Source organism: Octopus sinensis, linkage group LG4 (genome assembly GCF_006345805.1).
Source record: "Octopus sinensis linkage group LG4, ASM634580v1, whole genome shotgun sequence".
Taxonomy (NCBI): domain Eukaryota; kingdom Metazoa; phylum Mollusca; class Cephalopoda; order Octopoda; family Octopodidae; genus Octopus; species Octopus sinensis.
Window position 1 is genome coordinate 89,949,531 of NC_043000.1, and position 27,107 is coordinate 89,976,637.

The 27,107-nt window shown below is 35.8% G+C and overlaps 1 protein-coding gene across 2 annotated transcripts in view; it reads right to left on the bottom strand.

The window, feature by feature from the left end:
* The window catches only part of LOC115210321 (cullin-1), a 65,459-nt gene that overhangs the window by 18,597 nt on the left and 19,755 nt on the right, over positions 1-27,107 (bottom strand). Inside the window, exons 1-13 of one of the 2 annotated variants that reach the window (XM_036502242.1) lie at positions 20,508-20,530; positions 18,459-18,874; positions 14,697-14,874; positions 14,121-14,288; positions 11,811-11,952; positions 10,176-10,339; positions 9,278-9,440; positions 8,570-8,700; positions 7,189-7,296; positions 6,128-6,231; positions 3,001-3,049; positions 1,667-1,798; positions 196-316 (exon numbers count right to left, since the gene is read on the bottom strand). In XM_036502242.1, the coding sequence (XP_036358135.1) occupies positions 196-316; positions 1,667-1,798; positions 3,001-3,049; positions 6,128-6,231; positions 7,189-7,296; positions 8,570-8,700; positions 9,278-9,440; positions 10,176-10,339; positions 11,811-11,952; positions 14,121-14,288; positions 14,697-14,874; positions 18,459-18,601 (1,603 nt within the window). In that variant the 5' untranslated portion in view covers positions 18,602-18,874; positions 20,508-20,530. Of the gene's footprint in view, positions 1-195; positions 317-1,666; positions 1,799-3,000; positions 3,050-6,127; positions 6,232-7,188; positions 7,297-8,569; positions 8,701-9,277; positions 9,441-10,175; positions 10,340-11,810; positions 11,953-14,120; positions 14,289-14,696; positions 14,875-18,458; positions 18,875-20,507; positions 20,531-27,107 lie in introns of those variants that run through there. The other variant, XM_029778846.2, reaches the window with a different exon arrangement.

The following is a 27,107-nucleotide window of genomic DNA, read 5'->3' on the forward strand; positions in this document are numbered from 1 at the left end:
AAAAATAAAAAAAATTAACAAGAAAATCTATTAACAAGAAAAATCCAGTTTAAACAAATCCTATTAGAATGGAAATGTTTCAAAGAAAATATTTTTAGTCAGCTAAGAAAACAAGTAATACTATATCATCACTTGTAATGAAATACTCTTGATGGAAACAGTCATAAATAACTTAGAGTCTAAAAATATACTTACTGTCTAATGGTTGTGAAGATGCTTGCAGATATTTCTTGAATCTTTCATTAAGATCTTTGCTAACCCCAATATCCTGAAACATTCGCTGGAGTTTTGAGGTGTATTCAAAGCCACAGGCTTGCTGTGAAAAAAAATTTTGAAAACAAGAATCTTGTTAAAACAGATTAAATTTCTTAATTCTTAGTTTCACAGAAAAAAAAAAACAGAAAATATTTTCAATAGAATTAATTTAGTCAATCCCTGATTGTCACTGAAATTTTATTAATCTCTCCAAAAGTGGATATGCAAAGTTTGATCCTGAGAAGATCTGAACTGAAATATGAGATAAAAACTAAATATTTTAACCCTTTTGATTGCTCTTCGTTTTATGATACAAACTTCCTGTTTTAAAGAGATCTAAATTAAAACCCTCTATCAAAATTTCAGGTTAACTTAATTTGCAAATAAGGCGGCATTGCTTGCATGCTGGGCAAAATGCTTAGCAGCATTTCACCCATCTTTACATTCTGAGTTCATACTCCACCGGGGTCAACTTTACCTTTTATCCTTTCAGAGTCAGTAATTAGTATACCCCAGATTAGTTTATCCAATGTTTCCTTTTTAAGGGACTTGGGTGTGGTTTAAAGTAGGTTTGGTTGCTTTTACAAGCATATCGAGCAACCATTTAAAAGTGATTGCTTCCTCTGTAACCCTGATTTTATTGTGGACATAGTGTCATAATATTTCAGAGATAATCCCACCAAGGTCGACTTCGCCTTTCATCTTTTCTGGGTCGATAAATTAAGTACCAGTTGCATACTGGGGTCAATCTAATCAACTGGCCTCCTTCCCCAAAAATTTCAGGCCTTGTGCCAAGAGTAGAAAAGAATATTTCAGAGATAATGTGATTTTTATTTTAACCCTTTAGCATTCAGATTATTCTGTCAAATGTATTACTTATTTAATTAATCATACATTATCTCTGTTTTGAATTAATCATGCATTATCTCTAAACTTTGAGATTCTGAAGATGCAACTGTTTATTTTTAGAATGACATTGCACAGTAGGTGTGAGAGGCCTGATTTAGTCAGTTTGAACACGAAACAGGTAGAATATTTGAGCCAGATATGGCTGGTTTGAATGCTTATGGGTTAAACACTAAAGAGAAATCATAAGGGAATACTTGTTTGCCCCACTGAATGGTTTTGGTAATTAAACAGGCATATTTTTCCTGGCAGGTACAGATTGAACTATGTTCTTTGATAAAGCAAATTACTTTTGTTTGGCAAACTTAGTAAACAAAAGCATCCAGCAGTCAAAAAAAAAATTCATGGCCTTTATTTTTATTCTTGTTTTTGTGTCCATCTTAAATCTTTCACCACACATCCTGTGACCTCTTCAGCGACTCTCCATCCCACAGCGATATGGTCTTTAGAAATTCATATAATACCTTGAAGCAACAGTACCAACAGAAAAATAATGATAGTTTACCTTCAGTTTCGATATCATGCTTGCTTCAGCATCATCGCTAGCTGATGTGTGCAGAACTAGTCTTTTGGCCAACTTTTTACTGTAGAATTTCTGAAAGACATCTTTGTCTTCAATATATTTGAAAACTATCATCTATTAAAAGAAAATTTTAAAGAATATTAAAAAGGATTTTTAATAAGAACAGTCAATAAAGTATACTTAAAATATGAAATCAATATAAGTTTTAAGAAACACACAAAAGCCGTTCGATTCACCTCAACATTTAAGTTTAATTTGTCAAAATATTTTCGTCGCTTTAAGACCGCGACCTGTTCACTGACAAAAATCCGTGTGTTTCTTAAATGGCTTACAAACACCTTCCACGCTGCAATTGTTTTCGTTTCAGCACACGATCTCAGATCAAATCACTAGCTATGCAAGTACATCTCCGTAATATAAGTTTTATTTTAGTTTTGTTCAACACTCAAATTTATTTTCATCACATTTTATTTAGCAATGGAAAGTATGGTTTGGAGAATAATTCACTTTCTTTTAATATTAAACAGAGATAGCAGGTATGGTAGTGGGGTTAAGAAGTTCAATTCCTAACCACATAGTTTCAAGTTAAGTTCCACAAGACAACTTGCACAGGTGTCTTCCAATATAGCTCAAGGTTGACCAAAGCTTTGCAAGTGGATTCAGTAGAGAGAAACTGAAAGAAGCTTGTCATGTATGTGTGTGAGTGTATGCATATGTATGTATGTATGTATGTATCTGTTATAAGCAACAGAAGCATTATTAGATTAAAATAGCCATCAATGTATCATACGTAATGTAAATACATCATGAATGGTAAATTTACTATGGTAATCATCCAGAGAACATGTATTGGAGGCAGATGAAAATTATCCTAACTGGGCAGCCATTTGCAACATCAGTGATCATTTATTCACTGTTTTCCTATATATCGGTGGTGACAAATTTTGTCTAGGCAAGCAGCTACATTAACATTCAAGTACATGCTATTGACAATGCCCAACAAAGCAGAAATGCATCTACCGTTTACACTCACTGCTTCAGCTGGGATGAAGTTAACCTCAACAGAATTTAAACTCGAAACCTAATAACATAAAACAAAATACTATAAGATAATTGATTGTTACTCTACCGATTCTGCCACAGTTGATGACAACAATGATGATATAAATGTTGTAGAGAAAAAAAACCTTAAGTTATAAACAACATTGTGCTTATTGAAGAATATATCTTTGGATTTGATTATGCCATATTCCTGGCAATATCATCTGCCAATTTCCTCCAAGCTTTCTACTGTAAACAACAAGCAGTCAACTTACCACCTGATTTAAAATATCTTCCAATTCTTCTTCTTCAGGATTCTTGGAACTGGAAAATAACATGAAACATTATACAAGCTGATGTTTGATTGATATCTACCCCTCATCCTTAATACTGTCTTCTCCACTCACATTTTACATAGACCCCTTCACTTCTGAACCACCAAATCATCCCACCTTGCCCATCACCATACATCTCTCACACTCCCCCATGCTCTATGCTTGGCTCTCTCTTCCTCTCCCACATTCTTGCTATCTAACAAACTACTCATCATCTCTCTCTCTTTCTTCATCATTACTATTCTGCCACCCTTCACTCCCATACATCAATGGTTACACTCCACCCCTTATCCACCATCACTACATCTACCACTCCCAACCCTATCCAACTTACAGTTCCCCTACATATTATTCATGCAACTTATTCTTCATTCATTCTATTTACTACTATGCCTGTTTCTGCCTCTCTGTCTCACACTAACCTTTCATCATCTGACACATGATCACCTCCTCCAATGACCCCCTCCCCTCTCAAAAATTCCTTGTCTTGCAAGTTACTTGGTGACCCTGCCAGTGCTGGTACCATGTAAAAAATATCCAGTCCACACTGTGAAGTGGTTGGCATCTGGAAGGGTAGCCCATGCCAAAACTGACCTTATCTGTGCTGATGCCACATAAAAAGCACTCATGCCACTCTGTGGAGTGGTTAGTGTTAGGAAGGGCATCCACCTGTAAAAACTATGCCAAAATAGACACAGGAGCATGGTGTAGTCTTCTACCTGGCTGGCTCCTGTCAAACCCATGCCAGCATGAAAGGCAGACGTTAAATGATGATGATGACCTCACCCATTCCCTGTCTCTCACTCTCATACACTCTCCCCCCTCCACATTCCCACTTTGCTTTCCCTCATACCTTGAGGGTCCACACAGACATCTCACTACCACTATTTTTTATCTCTTTGCTCTGCCATCCCAATCAACCCCACCATCTCTTCTAAAATGTGAGTAGACACATGGTCTCACTACAATAAGAAACCTGTTCATAAGTCTGTTTTTCCATGGTAGAATGGGTTTGACAGGGAGGATTTTTATGGCAAGAGGTTCTCTCACCAATCCTTACTTTTCAAGTAAGAAATTTTTTTTTTTGTTGCCAGGGTCATGTAAATGGCACCTGTGAAATCATAATCATGGCTGTTACCGGTGTCATGTCATGTGCTGGTGGCATATAAAAAGCACCCATTACACTCTTGAAGTGGTTGGCACTAGGAAGGACATCCAGCCATAGAAACCATGCCAAATCAGGCTGGAATCTGGTGAAGCTCTCCGGCTTACCAATTCCAGTCAAACCATTTAACCCCTGCCAGCATGGAAAGCGGACGTTAAATGATGATCATCATCATCATCAACATCATTTAAAGCACAGAGCAACTAGCTAGAATGTCAACAGAAAAAGCCAACATCATCACCAATGCACACAGGCAGTGACAAAGACAGAATATCAAGACACACACATATGTATACAATACAAGCTTCTTACAGTTTCTGTCTACCAAATTCACTCACAAGGCATTGGTCAACGTGGAGAGCTATATCATCATTGTCATTATCATTTAATGTCCATATTCCATGCTGGCACAGTTTGGACAGTTTGAAAGGATCTAATGGGTCACAGAACTGCACTGTGTTCCAATGACTTTTAAAATGGTTTCCAACATTTGGATACCCTTTTTAATACCAACCACTTTATAGTGTGTACTAAGTACTTTTTACATGCCATTAGAACTAGTGAGGTCACCCTGCAGCTTGCACAATTACAGAACCTGGAGTGCAGAGGGAGGGGCTTTATATGATGAGATGTTTAAGTGTGAAAGGGAAGGGTGAGGAGGTTCTTGTAGAGGAGCTAAGTGGTTACATTTAGGAGAGAGGGAGTAAGAATTATTAGTAGGAGCTTCAAGTCCCAGTGGCTACTCAAGTGAGAAGCGTATTGGGACAGAGGAACTAGGAGTGCAGGTGGGTGAGGGGTTGCAAGAGCATCTGAGGGATGCAAGAGATGGGGAATGGAAGGATTGGGTAAGATTAAAGGGTGGATGTAGGGAGAGACAGATGACCAAGGATGGAAGAGTTGCGGAAGGGGAAATAAAAGAGAATAGAGAAGAGTGGCAATATAGTAACAGTGATAGTAATGATGATACAGTTTACAGACAAGAGAAAGATATGTAGTTGGATAGGCTATTTTAGAGTGCGGGTAGAGGGGAGATAAGGCAAGTATAGTGCATGAAGGGAGATAATTTGGTGGTTCTGGAGAGGGATGATCACTGCAACATGTAGGAAGAACAATAATTAACACTATGTAACAATTTTTGTCCTAGGGTAGCAACTGTTATTTCCTATTTGCTTATCCCTAGAAAGTATGAAAATTTACTATTTCCTTCAAACTTTGCTTTTCTTATATATAATTCAAACCCTAAAGAATCCCTCTCAACACATGACTATGATGCTCCCCAACTACTACTGCTGCTCAAGATCAGAGATGTACATATTGTCAGCCACTATGCTCAAGTGGTTAAGATGAAGCAAATGACAAGCAAATCTATGGTACTCAGCAGATTATTTGTTATTACGTTATTTTTGCTTCAGCAACTCTGCACTATATGTAATGGAAAATAGTTCACTTTCCAAACATTGATATCCAGGTCATAAAAGCAAAGCTTGAAGGGAATAGCAGTTGTTTCCTTTGATTTCCAGATAGAAGCAAATAGGAAATAACACTTACTGACCAAAGACAAAAAAAAAATTTTAATTTTGTTACACAGTGTAATCAATGACAAGTAAAATGGATCAAGGTAGCAAGAAAACTAGGACTGCCTCAAGGGAAATGGAGAGTCAGAGTAAGAGAGATGATGGATGGGGGGAGCTGTTCAAAGGAGACGATTTGGCAGGCTGACAATTACTTGTGGTGCCACACGGTGGGACTGAAACCAAAACCATGCGATTCCAAAGAAAACTTCTCAACCACACAGCCATTCCTAGACTTATTGGTTGAAACTCTCACAGAAAAAATTTATGATAGTAATATTTAAAGGAAAATCTGAAAATAGTATTTGATTCAGAAAGCAATAAATGTTACCTTTTCTTCAGTAGAAGATCACAGTATCTGGCCAAAAGTTCAGGGGATTTCTTGGAATTTTCTTTCTTCGTAACGTAATTATCATTAATGAATTTACCACAAGCCTGGGAATTACAAGACAAGAATAGAAAATGGTTCAGAATCAATAAACAAGTGTAAAGAAGAAATTAGAAATCAATAGTGTCTGCAGACTAGCAGCCAATAATTCAATAAAAGCATCATCCACAGACCATAGAATTTCTCAACAATGCCAATCTGAACGGAAGATTTTTCCACAATTATATGAAGAATTCAATAAACAGAACAAATGTAAAACCAGCCCATAGCAACCAGAGACAAAAACAAAAAATGGGTTCTGTATGCATTTAAGTAAAAGTTCTGTGATCTGCTCTGTGTTTCGCTGTTTAGTTTGGCCGTCCTAAACTTACTTGGAAAGGACTGTGAAACCATCTGGTTGTAAAGCAAACTTCTAACTCCACAGCCATGCTTGGGCCTATGTGCGTGTGAATATGTGTAAAGGTGAATATGTTTGCAGGCATATACATATTCATTCCCTTGATTTTGCAATATCAAAAGAAATCAAAAATGGACAGAACGTTTCATAACCATTAATCATAAGGTTGAAACAGTATTCATCATCATCATCATCATAGTTTTAATGTCTACTTTAACATGCTAGAATGGGTGAAACAGAGTTGATTGAGGTAGATTTTACAACTGGGTGCACTTCTTGTCACCAACATTCACTTGTTTTCAAACAAGGCAATATTTCCCTATGACCAGACATGTCTTTCATAGAAGATTGGAAATGAACAACATCACTAGTAATTACTATCATCACATGATGTCAACACAAAGATACACACACACACACACACACACATATAGCAGGTTTCTTTCACATCCCATCTACCAAATCCACTCATATGGTTTTGGTGGGAACATGACTATAGTAGAAATGCCTGCCTAAGGTGTGTTAAAGAGGAGCTGAGCTTGAAACCACACGACTGAGAAGCAAAACAAAAAAAGGTTTTAAAACACCATCCCCTTTTAAAACTTACCTTATCTAGAGCAGCAACAAAGCCAGAGTCATTGTTGAAAGCCTCACTAACTAACTTGTTGTATTTTACATGAACATTAAGAATAGTCTGTACATAGGTCTTGGGGTCCTGAAAAATAAATGAAAATAAATATTTTAAAAAATAAATAAAATTATCTCATTATAGAGTATATCATCATATGATACATGTAATAGTGCTATAATGTAATATTCTATAATAGTGCTTAGACCTTACACACACACACACAGTTTACTTTAGTTTGCAGTAATTCAAAATACAAGCACCCTTTACAGAAGGATGATGCTACCTTGAGTAATCTTTATTAAGTATAAGGAAGTTAGAGTGAAGTGGATAATATACTATTTACTCAAGGGTAATGAGTTCAAATTGACTGCTACCATTCCATTATGTTTCTGACCAGAACTCTATTTCTACAACCTCACTTCACTTGGTTGCCAGGAATTTCTTTATAATAGTAATAGCCAACAGAAATGTTGGTTGGTTGATATCTCCAGTCATGTTTTACACTGCATAGAGAGAGGGAGTAAAGGAGAGATGCACATACAAGGCTTGGTGGTAGGCAATGACTAAAGAACACACACACACACACACACAACACACACACACACACACACACACACACACACACAGTGAGAAAAAATTATAGAAACAGAGGAGGAAGAGAGAGAGTAAATGACAGAGTAATTATGGGAGAAGTCATAGAAATGAGAAATTTGCTTAATTTACTTTAAGGTAATAAATATTTTTCCTTTGAAGGTTAATATTTATATGTGCCTGTGATGGCACATGGCTTAGTGGTTAAGATATTTGGCTCACGATTGTAAGATTGTGAGTTCCATTCTTGGCAGTGCATGGTATCCTTGAGCAAGACATTTTATTTCATATTGCTCCAGGCTCTTAATTCAAAGGGCCAGTCTTGTCACATTCTGTGTTCCGCTGAATCTCTCTCAGAATTACATTAAGGGTATGCGTCTGTGGAGTGCTCAGCCATTTGCACATTAATTTCACAAGCAGCATGTTCCCATTGATAGGATCAACTGGAACCTTCATTGTCATACCCAATAGAGTACCAGTTCATGCATCTGTGTGTGAGTTTATGTACATATATCAGCATCTGATGGCACCAGGCGATTTATCAAGTAAAAATACCATGCAGTATTCGGTTACTTCCCTTCCGACCGATGTCAATTTGCCTTGTCAATCACAAATCAATAAAGCACAAACAATTGATCAGAGACCCTTCAAGATACTGACTAAGCATGCTCCTCCCCACCCTTTGTCCAATGCCTGAAAAAAAAACAGCAGAATATATGATAAAGTCTGCTACAAAATAATAATGATAAAGCAGCCTAACACTTACATTCACAGCCATTTCTCCACATTTCTCAATTGCAGCAAGACCTTGGTTGTAGATATGATTCTTTAAAAAAATACGTAATTCTCCTAGGCCATCCTTTATTCGGGATACCAACTGATACATTCGTCTTAAATCTGAAATGAATGAGCAAAACTATTTTGAACAACAGTTAATTCAGTTTGTAGATAATATACAGGCATGCTTAAGAAGTTCACTTTGCAGCTACTTGGTTTAGTGTTCAGTCTCACTGCACAACAGCTTGACCAAACCCTCAGCTGACCAACATTTTGTGAATTAATTTGGTAAATAGAAATGGATTAGATACCCATCATGTGTATGCCTTTTTAATAGAATTTGTGATTATTTATATTCCAAACACCAAATTAATAATTACAAAGTTATTTTACTAAATTCTTCATTATTTTTCAAAATGAAGTGAAAGGAAGGTGAAGTATTACAGCAGAAATATGCCAACAAATGCATTGAACATACCATCATCAGAAGCACCCAAAGAGAGGGGAGAAAATAAACCTAAAAATCAAAAGAACCACCACCACTTATTATTTAACAATATTCTAGTTCACTCACAAAAAAATAAAAGTTACACATTTCTACCAAAACCCCTTTTGAGAAGCATTCTCTCATTTGCTGGGTTAAATAAGATTAATTAAATATTGATGAATTCAGGTAGAATTACATGTTGGGACTTACCTTCATTCTTGTCATCCTTTAACAAATTTTGGAACTCAATGTGAAAGAGGTCAATGTGATTTTCTATCAATGTTTTCTCACACATATATGATAAAGCATTTAGTGTAGTTAAATGAAGATAAAGTTGAACACGGTTATGTTCTTCTGTAAGTCTGGTCTCAGCCTGAAATGAAATATAATATTAAATGCATTAAAAAATATGAAGATAAAGAAATTACGATTATTATCTTCTCATTACTTAGATAACCAAGGAATCACTAAGAAGTAATTTATTTCTTAGTAAGCCCAAAGTATAAGATTCCCTATTTTAGTTCTATTTGAACAAAAACAAATCTGAGATGTTGGATTTTTTACTCACCCAGCCTGCAGAAAATTAACTCTTTTGATATCAATCTACTCAACACCAACAATGCTTCTATGATACAAAGTTCCTGTTTTAATATTTTAGGATTTAAACCAACCATTTTCAACCCAAATACACTACCTGTTTTATGTTAACAACAACTAGATCTTGGCCTTTCACACCTACCCTACAAAGTCTTACTAAAAATAATTATATCATTGAAATCTCAAAGTTACAAAACAATGCAGGATTAATTCAAAACAATGTGAATATACTTGACAAAGTAATCTGAATACTAAAAAGTAAGTGATTCTAAATGAAAACCTCCCATAAAAATTCCATGTTAATTTATGTTACAAACACTAGCTTAATAATGACTGAATTAATAATTAAATCCCTTGTATTTTCAAAATTTATTGAAACAAAGGCAGCATCTTTCAATAGAAGTATGGTAACAAAAGGTTTATAAACACTACTTTTATCTAAAAAAAACTTTTATTGATTAGGTTTTGCCAATACAGACAACAAAAAGTTCATTTGGATTGCGGATCTTACCTTCTTCATATATTCAGTTATAGGATTCTGCTCCAAGAACGTTTTACTTTCTCTTGTATAAAATTCTTTAGTGTCTTCTATGAAAGGTGTTTCAAAGTTTTCTTTATATACATCTAGAGCTGGTCCCTTAATTGAGGAATCTTCTTCACTTAGACCAAGAGCAACTAAACAAGAAAACATCATTTGTGAAAATAAGGTGTCAACATTCAGATATCAACCAAAAGGATAATCATAGCCACTCGAGCTACCAGAGAAAGAATTAATTTATCCAACCATGTCATCTCTATCATCCTTCTCCTCTCTACTGTATCATTGCTACTCTGCTGCTCTCCACACCCCTTATTTTCTGCGCTGTCAGTCATCTCCTATTCTCCCAATTCATGTATCATTGACTCTCACCTACCCTTTATCCAAACTTCAAATCTATCCAATCCTTACAGTTTTTGCCTACCTTCCCTCACCCATCTCATCTCCTACACTCCCATACACTCTTGCAACTTCCACCCACCTACACTTCTGTAATCTCTTCTAAGTTCCCATTTTTATTTACATTGCACCTTGAGGGTCAACCCAGACACATCGTTGTTTTTATCTCTTTCCACCGTCACCCAATCACTCCTACCCTCTCTACTACAATGTGAGTAACCATGTACTTTCACTACAGTAAGAAACCTGTACTGCTCTGGTTCTATCTCTTCCAGCATAAAGCCTCTCCACCATACAGAACTTAATCTTGCAAACTGCATGGCACCACACTAGAGCTGTAAAATGGTTAGCATTAGGAAGAACATGATGCAGTCCTTGAGCCTATCATATTTTTTCAAACTAGATAAGCCATGCTAGCATGGAACATGGACATTAAGTAACTATGATGATAACATTTGCAAATTTATGTGAGTAATAAAACATATACAGTTGGAGGGAAATTTCAACTGTAAACCTTTTCAATACAAAAGGGTTCATAATTCCAGTGATACAAACAGCTAGCATATTCTTATAAAAACAATCTCAAAAAGGGATTAAAACATTAATTCTCAAACTTTTCCTGTCACGGCCTAAACTAAAACATGAAAATTCCAAAACTTCTTTGCCAATATTTTTCATTGTGATATACAGGAAAGAAACAAAGAACAATTTAACATTTTATACGTGTTGGATTGTCATTTTTTGGTTTTTTGCATTTATTTTTGTTACTGGTTTGTTCTCTTTCTGGCTTTTCTATTAACTCTACTACAATGGCCTCACTGCTCCTTGGAGTTGGTTGCCCATGTGTCACCCGTTCTCATATTCCTGATTCATTCGTCTTTCCTTCTTTCATCACCCATGTTGTGTCCAACTTCCTAAGCCCTTTACTAACCGCCTATATCTTTTCTCCTCTAAAACATCAGCCCTCTAGAATCTCCACCCTGTTCATTACATTCCTGTAGGTGTCAACTTGCAACACTAAGTGGAACATTAATAGCCTCAATCTCACAGGTCTTGGAAGACCTGCAAAGACCAAAAGGAACAGTCCCTCCCTTCAAACCCACAAATGAAAAGAAGAAAATTTTACCCACTACAACATAGTGACACTTTTAAATCCAAATAGTAAAAGTAGAATATGTAATTAAAACAAGCACAAAAAAAAAATCTTACCATAACAATTAATAACTCCACTAATCAAACCAGTATTGATTGTCTCCCCTTGCCGTTCTTGTTTTATTAGTTTAAGAACAGCGTCAGTTACCTGCTTATTCAGAGGGCGAAATAAATTGTCCCGCCAAGTGATCAAAGCTAACTGCAAAATTGAAAGAGAAAAACAGATATCAAAAACATCTATATCAACCTGACATGTACCATGAGTAAAAACTCAGGGTAGGCAGTAGGCAAGGAACATCGTGAACAAAACAGCTTAACCGTAACAATAGACAATAACAAATAAAAATAATAATTACACATACACATAATAGTAATAATTCTTTCTACAACAAGTACAAAGCCTGGAGTTTGGGGAGAGGAGGTAAGTCGATTACATCGACCCTGGTGCTTGACTGGTATTTATTTTATTGACACCAAAAGGATGGGAAGCAAAGTCAAGCACAGCAGCATTCAGGACATAAAACCAGAAGAAATGCCACTTAGCATTTTGTCTGGTTTTGCCAGCTTGCTGCTTTTAATAATACCAATAATAATTGCACACACTTTATATATATATATATCCCACGACCACAAGTCTGCTGCCCTAACCACTGGTCCATTGCACCTATATATATATATATATATATATATATATATATATATATATATATATATATATATATATATGGAGGTGCAATAGACCAGTGGTTAGGGCAGCAGACTTGGGGTCGTGGGACTCGTGGTCAAGAAAGAGTACAGCAGGGTTCGCCACCACTCTCTGCTGGAGCCTTGAGGAGCTTTAGGTGTTCTCTCTCAATAAACTCAATAAACACTCACAATGCTCGGTCTGGGAATCGAAACCGTGATCCCACGACCACGAGTCTGCTACTCTAACCACTTGTCCATTGCACCTCCACATGTGTGTGTGTGTGGAGGTGCAATGGACCAGTGGTTAGGTCGTGGTATCAAGGTTTCGATTGCCAGACCAAGCATTGTGTCTATTGAGTGAAAACACCTAAAGATCCACAAGCCTCCAGCAGGGAGTGGTCGCAAACCCTGCTGTACTCTTTCACAACTTTCTCTCACTCTCTATTCCTGTTTCTGTTGTACCTGTATTTCAAAGTGCCAGCCTGGTCACACACTGTGTCATGCTGTGCTCAGTGAGCAGGCTGTTCCGTTGATCGGATCAAATGAAACTCTTGTCATCATAACCGACAGAGTGCCACAATATATATATATATATATATATATATATATATATATCAATATTTAACAGAAGCAACAGAGTTGTGGATTTATATAGCTGGTGAGAAATCACTTTTCATCACCAGATATATAAATCAACAACTCTGCTGCTTCTGCTAAATATTAATAAAAACACACCTACACTTATATTTTGAGTTCCAGTTTTCCTGTTTGCATCACAATATATACATATATATATATATATATATACACACACACAGGATTTACTGAGACATGAACACTAAAATCTTATAGAGTAAGAACAAGTTAGAAAGCATTTGCTTTAATTGTGTGCTCAAAGCACAGCTGGACAAGACCCTGTTTGCCAATAGCACTGTCCTACCTGCACTCACACACTTGTGAGACTACTTTGAAGAAGGAAGAACAATGACTGGATATAATATAAAGAGTAGTGGAAGGATCCATGCTAGGAATACTTTGTTGGTACACATCTGAAACAAGATAATTTGAGTGGAGTGAAGTGAAAGAGGAGATCATGAAATACTGAAAGCACAAGTTCTGCTGAGAACATATTGCAAGGTTCATAAAGAGGTGGACTTATGGGGTTGTTATATGGCCTTGTGCTACATTTTCAGACCACATGTATTTTATTTACATGCGGTTTATTTTGAGGCCCACTGTTGAACTCTGTAACTCTTGTTGGTATGTTTTGCAGCTGATCTGAGGTTCCTGCAATGAGCAAGACATCATCTGAAAATTGGAGGTGCACAAGTAGTTCACCATTGATATTAATGCCACCTTCCCTATCAATGTCGCTAATGACCATTTCAAGACTTGCAGTTAAGACCTTTGGAAAGATAACATCTCCTTGTTTGATGCCATTCCAGACCAGAACTCTTACAGGTAGTGACAGTGGAGTTATATTATGGACACATGTTGATTTTGCCCCACTGAGAACTTTGATGTATTGTACCTCAACTCATTGTACTTCCTGAGACTTCAGTACAGCTTTCACCTCATAACTATCAAAAGTCTTATCATAATCTACAAAGGGTTCCTTTCTGAGTACAAAAGAAAATACAAAGTACAATGAAAAATAGATTAAATCCGTTTTCAACTTACTGAGTAAATTTCATAGATGCCTTTTGTTCCCTCATCACACTCTCGTCGTACCCAATGTCTATTTAGATATGCACACACACCATTGAGAACTTTACTAGAAAATTGATAATCTTCCCACTGTTTGGTATAAAATCGTAAAACATTTTCTTCAAGAAGAGATGTACTATCCTGGGAAAGAGAAAAAGATTTGCATTATTAACATAATTTGTTTTGATTTTTAAAACGAACTTAATTTCAGATAACAGGCAAATATTTTCTTTATCTTAACCATTTATTGAATAAATACTTTAATCCTTTTAATGCCAACCCATTTGAGACCACACCTGGTTCTAAGATAGAAACGTCCTGTTTTAAAGTGATCTAAATGAAAACCTGTCAAAATTTCATGTTAATTTATATTCCAAACACCAACATAATAATGATAAAATTATTTTATTAAATCCTTTGTAATTTTCAAAATTAATCAAAACAAGGCTAGTGTGTTTCAATAGAAATATGGTAACAAAAGGTTTAAATATTCAGACAAAAATTTACTTTAAATAAATTTGCAAGAAAGACAAAGTGAGAAATGATTACCTTCAGTAATTTTACCAAGTAACTTTTTAAGTACTCTTTCAGTCTTTTATAAAGTTCAAGGCCAACAAACTGGGCACCACAAGTGGGCTGTTTGCCCTTTTTACCAGCAGGTACCCGAGGTTGTTGACCTTGGGCTGTATTTGTTGGTTGTACACTAGTACAATAGTTGTAAACATAGCTGAACAAAAATTTAAGGAAATAAATATATTTCATTGAAATTTAATGTTATCAAAACAAATTTGATAAAGAGTCATGTAAATTCAAAGTACAAGCATCATCCTCATCATTTTCAAGCTCAATATTCCACGTTTGCATGGTCAGACAGAATTTCTGAGGCAAATTTTTTATAGCTAGATACCTTTCATGATGGTGATACTCCTTTACAATCATTACATACATATATGTTTGTGATATACATACATATATACATACATATATACAAATACACACACACACATATATATATGTCCAGAACACACACACACATATATATATGCTGTAGAGGAGCCAACAAGCTCCTCACATGATAGAAGAAAAGGTGAGAATCACTAAATTGGAGCTGGATGGAAATAAAAATAGTAGTGACAAGGTGTTAAAGTGACCTCTCAAGATACCCCGGTAAGGAGAAATGAGAGAGAGCAGAACAAGAGCAGTAGGTGGATAGAGATTGCAAGAATATAAGGGAGAGTGAAAGAGGGTTAGAGATAGGGAATGAGTAAGGAAGTGAATATCAGAACAAGTGTTGAAGGTTGATATGTAGGGAAGGCGGGAAAGAGAGCCGATTAGGTGGCAACCATAGAAATTGGGCAGGGTTGGGGGTTTGCTAGTAATACAAGAGTTAGGAGAAACAGGAGAGAGATGATAGACTGCACAGAAAAGAGGGTAGGATGGAGATGAAAAGAAACAGAATAGCAATAGTCAAGTAGACAGGGAAAGGAGAGAATATGGGGAAGGAAGAAGGGTGGGGAGAAAGAGATAAATGACATGTAGTTGGGCAAGTTGTAAGAATATGGAGCAAACCTAGTGAAATGGAAATGGGAGAAATGTATGGTGGAGGAGGAGAGAAAAACAAATGGTTCAAGATGATCAATGTAAAATGTGGATGGAGAGGACAGATAACAAATGAAATGGTTCCAGGAAGTAAGAAGTGGTACTAGAAAAAAGATAGTGAAGTATGCAGCTCTGTTCATAATTACAGCAGCAGAATAATGCATTATGGAAATGAAGTTTGGTGGGAACATCTTGACGAGAAAATTGGGCAGGATCTGGCAGAGGAAGGGAGTTTTGTGTGTGTGTGTGTGTGTGTATCTTTTGCCTTCTTTTTTTTGCATCATTGCAGCCATGCTGGGGCACCGTTTTGAAGAATTTTTAGTTGAACAAATTAACCCCAATATTTAATTATTTTTTATAGCCTGCTACTTATTCCAATGGTCTCTTTTGACGTAAACACACCAACACTGGTAGTCAATTGGTGATGGGGAGCAAACACTGACAGAAGGAGGCAAACACACACATACACACATATATGACTGAACCCATGTTTGGGAAGTAAGCTTCTTACCACACAGCCACACCTGTGCCTGTGTATGTGAACAGACACACACACACACACTGTGCTTTCAGAATCAGTTTTGTTGGGCTGGGTGGGTCTTCTCAAGAACTACATATCACCAGTCATCTCAATTGTTTGTCATCTCCTTTGCACTTAAAACAATGGAATCAGTCAATGGCACAGACATGTAGTAGATCAAGATTCTGATGACAACCTCTTGTGGAAATAATAACTTCAGTATAAACATAATATACAATACAAGATTGTTCTGTCATTACATCCCTCTTCAACATGCAGATAATTATCTAACCATTTAAAGTAAACAATCAATCAAGTTTCTATTGTTTCCTTGTTTTCCAACTGTTGAACAACTGAAAAAACGGAGTTATAACCAACTTTAAAATCACCAAAAGAAGGCGGGGCATCCAAAAGTCTTATTAATCTGTGAAATAATTACTGAAATTTATGGTTTTTATATTGTCAATAAAATTATGAAATTAACCAGTTGTTAAAGCCTTAAATTGATTATCACAGCAGGCATTGCTGTATTGCTGTGTGATTAAGAAGTCTGCTTCCCAGTGATATGGTTTCAGAGTCCTGGGCTGAATGTGACTGGATTTGACAGACAGAAACTAAAAATAGCCCATCATACAAGAAAGAGAAAGAGAGGGAGAGAGTATGTGTGTGCTTGTATGTATGTGAATGTGTGCATCTCTTTGTTTTGGCATCAGAGGATGGTTATAAACAAGCGTTGCTGTCATCCATACCAAAACACTTGTTTCCAGTCTTCCCTGCAAACATGTCCAGTCATGAGGAAATATTACTTCGCTTGGAGCCAGGTGAGGGTTAGTGACAGGAAGAGCATCCAGCCAAAACAAATCTGCCTTAATGAATTCTTTCGTGACCTATGCAAGCATGGGATCGTGGATGTTATGATAATGATGACATCCAATGTGTAATATTGGTTTCAAATTTTGGCACAAGGCCAACAATTTTTCAGGAACAAATAAAATAATAAAAGAATTGAATGGAAACAAATGTTGGTTTCTATTTGATGAGGACTTTTTCATATTTTTTTTATATTCCAGTCATTGGACTGTTGCCGTGCTGGAGCACCACTTTATCTTTTGTCAAACCACTAAGTTATGTGGGAGTAAACAAACCAACACCAGTTGTCAAGAAATGGGGAGAGACCAACACAAAGAGGCACACACACACATACATACATACAGCGGCGAGCTGGGAGAATCGTTAGCACGTCGGGCGAAATGCCGAGCGGTATTTCGTCTGCCATTACGTTCTGAGTTCAATTTCCGCCGAGGTCGACTTTGCCTTTCATCCTTTCGGGGTCGATAAATTAAGTACCAGTTACGCACTGGGGTCGATGTAATCGACTTAATACCTATGTCTGTCCTTGTTTGTCCCCTCTGTGTTTAGCCCCTTGTGGGTAATAAAGAAATAGGTATCCTCACAGTTTACACCTACCAAATTCATACACAAGACATTGGTTGGCCCAGGACTATAATAGAAGAGATTTGCCTGAAATGCTGCACAGTAGGACTGAACCCGAAGCCAGGCAATTGCAAATGAAGCTTCTTAACCATACACACACTTATACCTGTAGCTTAATAAATTAATATGATGCACAACAAAATTTTTATTTTTTTCCTTCTTTGGTCAATAAGTGTTATTTCATATTTGCTTCTATCTAGAAACTGCTTTTGTGACCTGGACATCAATGTTTCCAAACTGACATACTTTTCATTACATTTAAGACAGATTCAGTATCGAGCTGCTGGAACAGAAAAATTGTTATAGTAAATATTCTGCTAAATACCACAGATTTGCTTGCCAGTTGCTTTACCTTAACCACATGAGCATACCCCTTAGCGGCTGACAATATGTGTATCTCTAATCAAGAGTAGGAGTGAGCAATGGGAAAGCATCATAGCTATGTGTTGAGAGGGATTCTTTGGGGTTCAAATAAATGTAACAAAAGCAAAGTTTGAAGGAAACATTAGCCATTTTTCATTACTTTCTTGAGGTAACAACAGTTGCTACCCAGGGACAAAAACCATGTTACACAGTGTAATTGATTCAAACCATTAGAATTCTGGATGTATGAGATGGGAGCAATCACAAAATATTTTTGTTTCATTCTGCTTGTTTTGTTTTGTTTTTTTGTTATTTCTGTAAGCATTAAAGGATACGTATACAGCTGCATGTATCTGCCCTTAGCCATGCTCTCCTGTCTGTAAATCTGGTCAATACCTTTCTTGAGGTCATCCCAGATTTGATCGAGGTCAATCTGCCGTGGTCCATGAGGGTTATTGTTCTTTGTTGGACTCGCCATATCAAGGGATTTACAAAGCTGTTTCAGTTTAATTTTTTTAAAGTCAATAAGAAAGACAATGAGATGGGAAGTTCAATATCGAGAAACGACATTCGTTAGGAAATAATGAAAAAAAAAAAAAGAAAATTGGGGGGAAGTGGTTGGGCATTCAGCCCTAATCACAGAAAGAAAGGTGTGTCTTTGGAAGATGAAGAGAAGGCCTTGAAGGTAAATAATGGTAAAAAGTCCTGCTGAGACAGACAGAAGAGGATTCACACTGCACCATTGGCAACCCTGAAAAGAAAAGAAAAAAGAAATTAATGCTTTATAAAATACAGAAAACTTTAATGAGAACATTTATAATTCTTCAGTATAATTCTATTATTGAATATGAAGTACCTAGTTTTAGTTCTTTGCAAAGCTTGTATAGGTTTTATATAAAACCTAACAGAAATACATACTGTTTTATATGAATTATTCCTTGTTAAATAATTCCCTTATGAAACAGTGAGGCTCTGAACAGAGAAAGCTACAAGTAATAGCGCATAAATATTGGGTTATCCCTTTAGCATTTAAACTGGCTATATCCAACCAAAATATTCTACCTGTTGCATTTATCCTACAAGATTATTCTAAAAATAAACTATCACGTAATTGAAATCTCAAAACTACAAGGTAAAACATGACTAATTAAAATCAATGTGAATAAATAAGCCTTATATTTGATAGAGAATGCTGAAGGGTTAAGAAACCCTGTGAATAGAAAAAGTCAAAGGGCAGCCTTTGACTTTTTCTCCCCAAAGGATTCTTTGCATTATCTGCTTCAAGTTTTACTATTCCAAAAGGGAATAATTTCACATTCTCTTGAAGTTTCTAATTTCTTATTCCTTGTTAGTTTTAAAGAGTTTTCATATATTTTTATCTGCATTTTGTAGGAATATGAAGGCCATAATTGGTATTGAAACATCTAGCAAGCACAACTTCCATTCCTGATTGAGTCATCTTGAACAAGCAAAGAGTCACATGTAATCAATAACCAAGACTGATTAGTTCAATAAAAATAAGGTCTTTGGTGGTGACCCAACAATCTATTATTATAAACTGCATATCAACTGCTTATTGTTTTATGAAAAAGATTTTACACATGGATGCCCTGCTTACTGCTTAAAACTGCACATCAAATGTTACGTACGTTAACAACCAGATAGGTTGCAAGAAGTAGAGCAATAGATATTCTAAGTATTTATCTTTTATCCATTACTTGTTTCAGTCATTTGACTGTGGCCATGCTGGGACACCACTATGAGAGGTTTTCATGGAACAAATTGATCCCACGACTTATTCTTTTAAAGCCTAGTATTTATTCTGTCGGTCTCTTATTGCCAAGCCGCTAAGTTCTGGGAACATAAACACACCAACACTGGTTTGTCAGGCAGCGGTGGAGAACAAACACACACGCACACACATACAACGGGCTTCTTTCAATTTCTGTCTACTAAATCCACTCACAAGGTTTTGGCCAGCTCAAGAGTACAGAAGACACTTGCCTAAGGTGCCACGCAATGGGACTGAGCTCAGAACCATGTGGTTGGGAAGCAAACTTCTAAATGCGCAGCCACACCTGCAACTATAATATTACATACAACCTCACAACATTAATTTCATTTGAAAACTGAATAAGAATAAAACTGTAAACTAATTAGAAGTTAACTTAGTAAAACAAATACTAAATAATGTTTGAGTCAATTACATTGAATTTAACATTGTCAATGCCATTGTCTCTATAGAAGCCATTCAACCAGCATCACAAGTTTGTCACATTTAAATAAATGTATGATGAAATAGAATCCAGAAAATAGAACAGAAAAATATAATGAATGATACCATGTGGAAATATTAGCTTACAAAATAAATAAGAATAGTTTACCTCAGTGATAGCGAATGGCAGAGAAAGGGATAATGCACAAAAGGCAATGTAACTTCACAAAAAACAGCTCAAAATTCAAACATTTCCAAACTGTTTGAGAACATCCAACACACTCTATAATTAATGCGATAAATGACCTAGATTTTTAAGGAAAGGTTGTTGTTTTCTTCTAGTAAGACTGACAAAAACATTCTGATTGCTAGGCTAATTATAATGAGAATGTTTCGTCAAGGAATTACAAGCTTTGTGAGAAAAGCAAAGTGAAATTTCAGAATAAAAAAGAATAGCCCGACTTTGAAACACTTCAAAGGACACTTAAAAATAGTTAAATTGGGAATATGAATTATATTCACGCACAAACATCTCAGCTCCAACAACGAAAATACATTTGGCAAGAGTTCAACAATGAAAGTCAGATTTTCTCTCAGTCTTTCTAAAATTTGTAAAAGGAAGAAAAAAGTACTCTGAAAATGCAGTGGCTGTCACAAGTTTATGTTTTCCTTTACTTGTTTCAGTCATTGGACTGCAGCCATGCTTGGGGCACCATCTCGAAGGGTTTAGTCAAAGTTCTGATTTTTTTAAGGTATTTATCCACTAAATCTCTTTTGCCAAGGAATGTAAACAAACTAACACCAGTTGTCATATGACAGTGAAGGGGAACAACATAAACACAGACATTAATACAAATACATCTGCAAATACCCATATATACACACGACAGGCTTCCACACAGTTTCCATCCATTGAATCCACTCACAAGACATTGGTTGGTCTGAAGTTTTAGCAGAAGACACTTGCCCAAACAATGGGATTGAACCCCAAACCACATGTTACATAGCAACCTTAACCACATAGCTATTATATTCTTTTTCAAAAGGTCTCTTTTTTTTTTTTTTTAGTTTAAGAGTTTTAACTAGAAAATGCTAATTAAAAAAAAAACACTGTATATTCAATGTCATTTTTTCTTTTACCAGTGTTCTTAATTATGTATTTATTTAGGTAATCAAACATTAAATAAAGCAAAGAAAGTAAAAGAAAAAAATTAGATTAAATTGCAACTTTACTCAACTTTTCAGCTACCTATCTACCTCACTAGCCAGCCAGCTGGTCACAGGAAGAACAGAATCAACTTAAAACAGTCAACAAGATTATTACTCTTCAAGACAGACAAGATACTACAAGGAATATTTAACAGGAAACTATGCCAGCTAGGAAATATACCAATGTAATAAAAACAGAATATAATAACAGATGTTGATAAGAATATATTAAAAAAACAGATAAAAAAATACACTACATTAATATCTTAACATGCTTCGTTTGGAACCTTGCTTCAGTCAAACCAAAGGAGCTATCTCATTTATATTCAGTACAAGTACTATAACTAACTTGGCTAATTAGCTTTGATAATTATAAGAATCAGATTTATTTTGGTAAACTAGATTCTTTTATTCTGTTCTTTTACTTGTTCCAGTCATCTGACTGCGGCCATACTGGAGTATTGCCTTGAAGTGTTTCTGTCAAACAATTCGACTCCAGGACTTATTTTTAAGCTTGGTACTTACTCTATCAGTCTCTTTATCAACCTGCTAAGTTATGGAGACACAAACACACCAATACCGGTTGTGAGGTGGCATTGGGGGAGGGGACAAACACAGACACACATTCAGGTTTCTTTCAGCTGCCGTCAATCAAATCCACACTAGCCCAAGGTGCCACGCAGTGGGATTGAACCCAGAACCATGTGGTTGAGAAGCAAGCTTCTTACTACACAGCCAGGCCTGAACCTGCATGTGTTTTATTTCTAAATCTGTTTATACAAGTTACATTTACAACAGTATGTCTAGGACACCTTGAAGGTAGAGTCACCCAATTTCTGAATTTGATATTAATGAAATTTTCTTAACCTTACTATTTTTAAAAAAGCAACCACACAGAAAATATACCATTGACAGGTGTGTGCACACTTACTTTTATTTTCTTTCTCTACTATCCTGCACCAAAGCCCTATCAGTAATGATATAAGTATTATGCAAGCCAGGTTCATAACTAACTTAGTTTACCTCCAGATGTAGTCATTTCATTTCATGCTGTTTAGACTAAGGTCAACTCAGAGAGCAAACCTATGATCAAAGACCCTCTAACCATAACAAATCAGTCTTTTTATACATATAATATCAGTCTTCATATATATATATATATATATATATATATATATATATATATATATATATATCAGTCTTTTTATATATGTATATATAATATTGATTTCAAATTTAGGCACAAAGCCAGCAGTTTTAGAGAAGGGGCTAAGTCAATTAGATCAACCCCAGTGTTCAACTGATATTTATTTTATTGACCCTGAAAGGATGAAAGTCGAAGTCGACTTTGGCAGCATTAAAAATCACAACATAAAGATGGACAAAATTCCACTAAGCATTTAGCCTGGAGTACGAATGATTCTGCCAGCTTACTGCCTTATACATACAACTAATATTAATCAATATATTCAGCTATTTTTTCAAGATGCAGTATGACTAGATGGTTACAAAGGTCACTTTTCATTTGTAAGGGCCAAGATTTGATCTCAATGCATAGCATCTAAAACAAATGTCTTTTAGTCTAACCTCAAGTCAACTAATACCTTGTGAATGAAACATGGTAGACGGAAACTGTGTGGAAGCTGGTTTGATGGATTGTACCTCTAATTTAAAAAGGTCCAAACTTGACACACATTGCATCAAGCTGATTTTGCTTTTAAAAGTACACAATTTTGTGGAATACTCAGTCACTTATTCAACTTGAATAACTGAAAACTTCCCACCCAACCCATGTGAGCACAGACACAAGACAAATGAATATATATATAAAACTAAACCCTTATCACATGTACTGGATAAGCTGTGGTGACCAGAGATTGCTATATAGGATGTGCTGAAAACACTGAGGAGGAGAAGGCCCTATGGTGTGAAGACACATGGGAGAAGGCTCTGCAGTGTGATGAATGGCACTGATCACTCAAACAAATAATTCTGACCATTGAGGAAAAATATCAAAGGGAATATGAAAGAGCACATGAGAGGCATCACTTTTCTGTTGCATCAAGTAACTTCACTTGCAACAGAAGTCATCGCTGCTACAGATTAAAAGCAGGCCTTGTAACTCCTATGCAAGCTTGAACAACCTACAAAGGACAGCAAACAACAAATAATTCAAGAAAAATTGGTCTTATAAACCAAGAAAGAAAAACAAACATCACAAGAAACAAATGTTATCTCTATTGTAATATCCAATGAAATTGGTATTTGGGAGATTCCTAACAATCTCTTACACTTGAACTGTTTCAAAAACAACAATATTCTGCTTTCCTGTCTATATCTTTATATCCTGTGTTTTCCACTCAGCTCAAATGCACATCATCACACCCTTATCAATCATCATCTTATTGTTGAAATAAGACAAAGAGCACTTGTTAAAAAATAAAAAGACACTAATAGGATATTAAAAAGAAAAGAGAAAAAAAATAATTAAAAATGAGATCTAAATAGTCTAAACTTATATCAAGAAAGCCATTTCCTTTTGTTAGAACAGGACAGGAGACATCATTTTGTTGTTAAGATCTATGATGTAAAACATGTCCTTCACATTAGACAGTGCATACTGTAGCAGTGAAGACAATGTAAGGTAGCAGCTATGTAAGGTAACACAGTACACACAGCAGAAATGAAAGTTAGTGTACACAACAGCAATGATGTGTAAAACAGTGTACACAATATCAATGAAAGGTAAGAATGTACAAAACAGCAGTGAAAACTAAAACCGTATAGAGGCAATAAAAACTAAGAAATTGTATACAGAGCAAAGGACTAAACATATAACAATATATTGTAAGACAGTGTGTACAACAGCTATAAAGAGTACACAGTAATTATATGTAATGTAAAGAGTAAGACAGTGTATATAAAAGCAATAACAAGAGAGTATATAGAGACGAAAAGGAGTAACAAAGTATCTTCAGCAGTAGTAGGTCAGTGTACAAGCAATCTTGCTAACAACTAAATGTTAATTAAATTGATACATTTATTATGCAATCCAAGATAACAATAAAGAAAAATAAGACAGGGCAGTGGAGTCAGAATTAGGAAATAATTAGTTGCAATGCCTTGTTTATCAACTTTCACTAAATGCAAAATTTTCTAATTTTAGATACTAATTTGACTTCCATGGAAAACTAACTGGTGGAAGTAATTCTGTTTCTAAGATCATTATCATCAGAATCAATTAATGTTCACTTTTCCGTGCTTGCATGTATCTGATGAAATTTCCATGGCCTGTTTGCCCTTTCTGTCACCAACTAAGGTAATATTTACTCTTGACCAGACATTGTTTCACAGAAAACTAAAAACAAACACTGCTTGTACAAGTTTCACTTGTTAACAACTATCATGTGATATCGAGACAAGGGTACACACACACGGAGAATTTTTCATTTTCCATCTTTCAAAATGCACAGACAACGCCTTAGGTCAGCCCAGCAAACTTCTCAACCACATAGCCATGCTTCAGAAAATTTGGGATTTGAATTTCTGATTGAATGCCTATTCTATAGATAGAATGGAATGTTTTTTAATATAATTTATGAAGATAAACTTGTCGTTTCTTTACAATTCTTATCTCATTTAAAGTAATCATTTAGGCTACTTTCACTTCAGTTTTATATCCCAACAGTACTTTAATCTCAAAAAGGAAGTGTTATATATCCAACCAAGATTATTTCTTTTAAAATGGTCATTAGTTAAGTTGCTTTAAGGTCAGTGATTCTCAACCAGGGTCCATATGATCCCTGGGGATCCAAGTAAGATTTTTGAGGGTTCACATAAACAAAATAGTAAACTGGAGATACTTTGGATGTATTTATTGTAAGAAACAGGTAGGTTTCTTTCATCATCATCATTATCATCAACATTTATTACTTTCAATGCTGGCATGGGTTGGACAGTTTGTCAGGAGCTGACAAAGCAGAAGACTGCACCAGGTTTCAGTGTCTGTACTGGCATGGTTTTTATGGGTAAATGTCCTTCCTAACACCAGCCACTCTGCTGAGTGGACTGAGTGCTCTTTACATAGCACCAGCACAGGTGTCATCAGTTTTGGCATGGTTTTTACAGTTGGATGCTCTTCAAAATGCCAACCACTTTACAGTGTGGACTGGATGCTTCTTATGTGGCACCAGCACTGGCAGGGTCACCAAGTAACTTGCAAGATAAAGATTCTTTGAGAGAGGACGGGGCATCAGAGAAGGTGATCTTGTGCCAGATTATGAAAGATTAGAATGTGACAGAGAGACAGAAGCAGGTACCTTACTGTAGAGGAGATACATGGTTACCCAGTCAGAGAGAGAGAGTGATTAAAATTGAGTTCAGAAACAGGTGTGTTGCTGTAGAGGAGATACATAGTTAACCAGTCAGCGGGAGACAGCAAGAGTGCAAGAGAGGACAGAAGAGAGATGGTGGCAAAGTGCCAGGGCAGAGTCACAAGGAACAGGATCAGAATATAAATGGAATGGTAGAGTTGAGCAAGGGAGAAATAGGTGGTGGCAAAGTGCCAGGGAATACTTTCAAAGTATGGGGTCAGAATATAAATGGTAGGGTACTGTCAAAGGTTGTTTTATATGGTTTAACCTACACAAGTTAATGAGTGAAAAACAAAATAAGAATTTTGAAAGAGGTATCTATAAAACAATTTTTTAAACATCAAATTACTATGGGGGGGAGGGTCCACCAGAATAGAATAGTAATCAAAGGGGTCCACAGGTAAAAAATGATTGAAAGCCACTGCTTTAGGTGGTCAACTTTTTAGTTTTAACTTTTATACACTCCTCATTTTCATTTATAATATTGTTATAGTTTATTTTTAATATCCCTTTTGAAACAAAAAAACAAAAGCCTCTTTATTTTCATTTTTGAAAATTTTGTGATATGCTTAATTGCTAGTAACTGCTTTAATCTTTTACTCACTTCAGTCAAAAGACTGTAACCATGCTGGATCACCAACTTGAACAGTTTTACTTGAACAAATCAACTCAAGTACTTATATCTAAGCTTGGTACTTATTCTATCAGTTCTTTAGCAAAACTGCTAAGTTACAGAGACATAAACAAACACCAGTTGTCAAATGATGGCAGCGGACAAACATAGACACATATATACACAGTTATGCATATATATATACACACACACACACATATATATATACACATATACAACAAACTTCTTTCAGTTTCCATCTACTAAATCTACTCACAAGGCTTTGGTCAGCCCAGACTATGATAGAAGACACTTTCCCAAGGTAGGACTGAACCTGAAATCATGTGGTTGGGAACCAAACTATTTGAATGATATCTTTAAAGAAAAAATAAAAGCCACAATAACAATGCTATCTATTATAAACTTCAAATCCAAACTGGAACAGGTGTTAAAAAGTAGCCTGATGACTCATAGCGACCATGTATTTTGTGTGGTTACAATTAACATCAGAAACACGTAAGTTTAATTACAAATAGAGGAATTACCATCAGTGGTACTACAGAGAAGTTTTGTG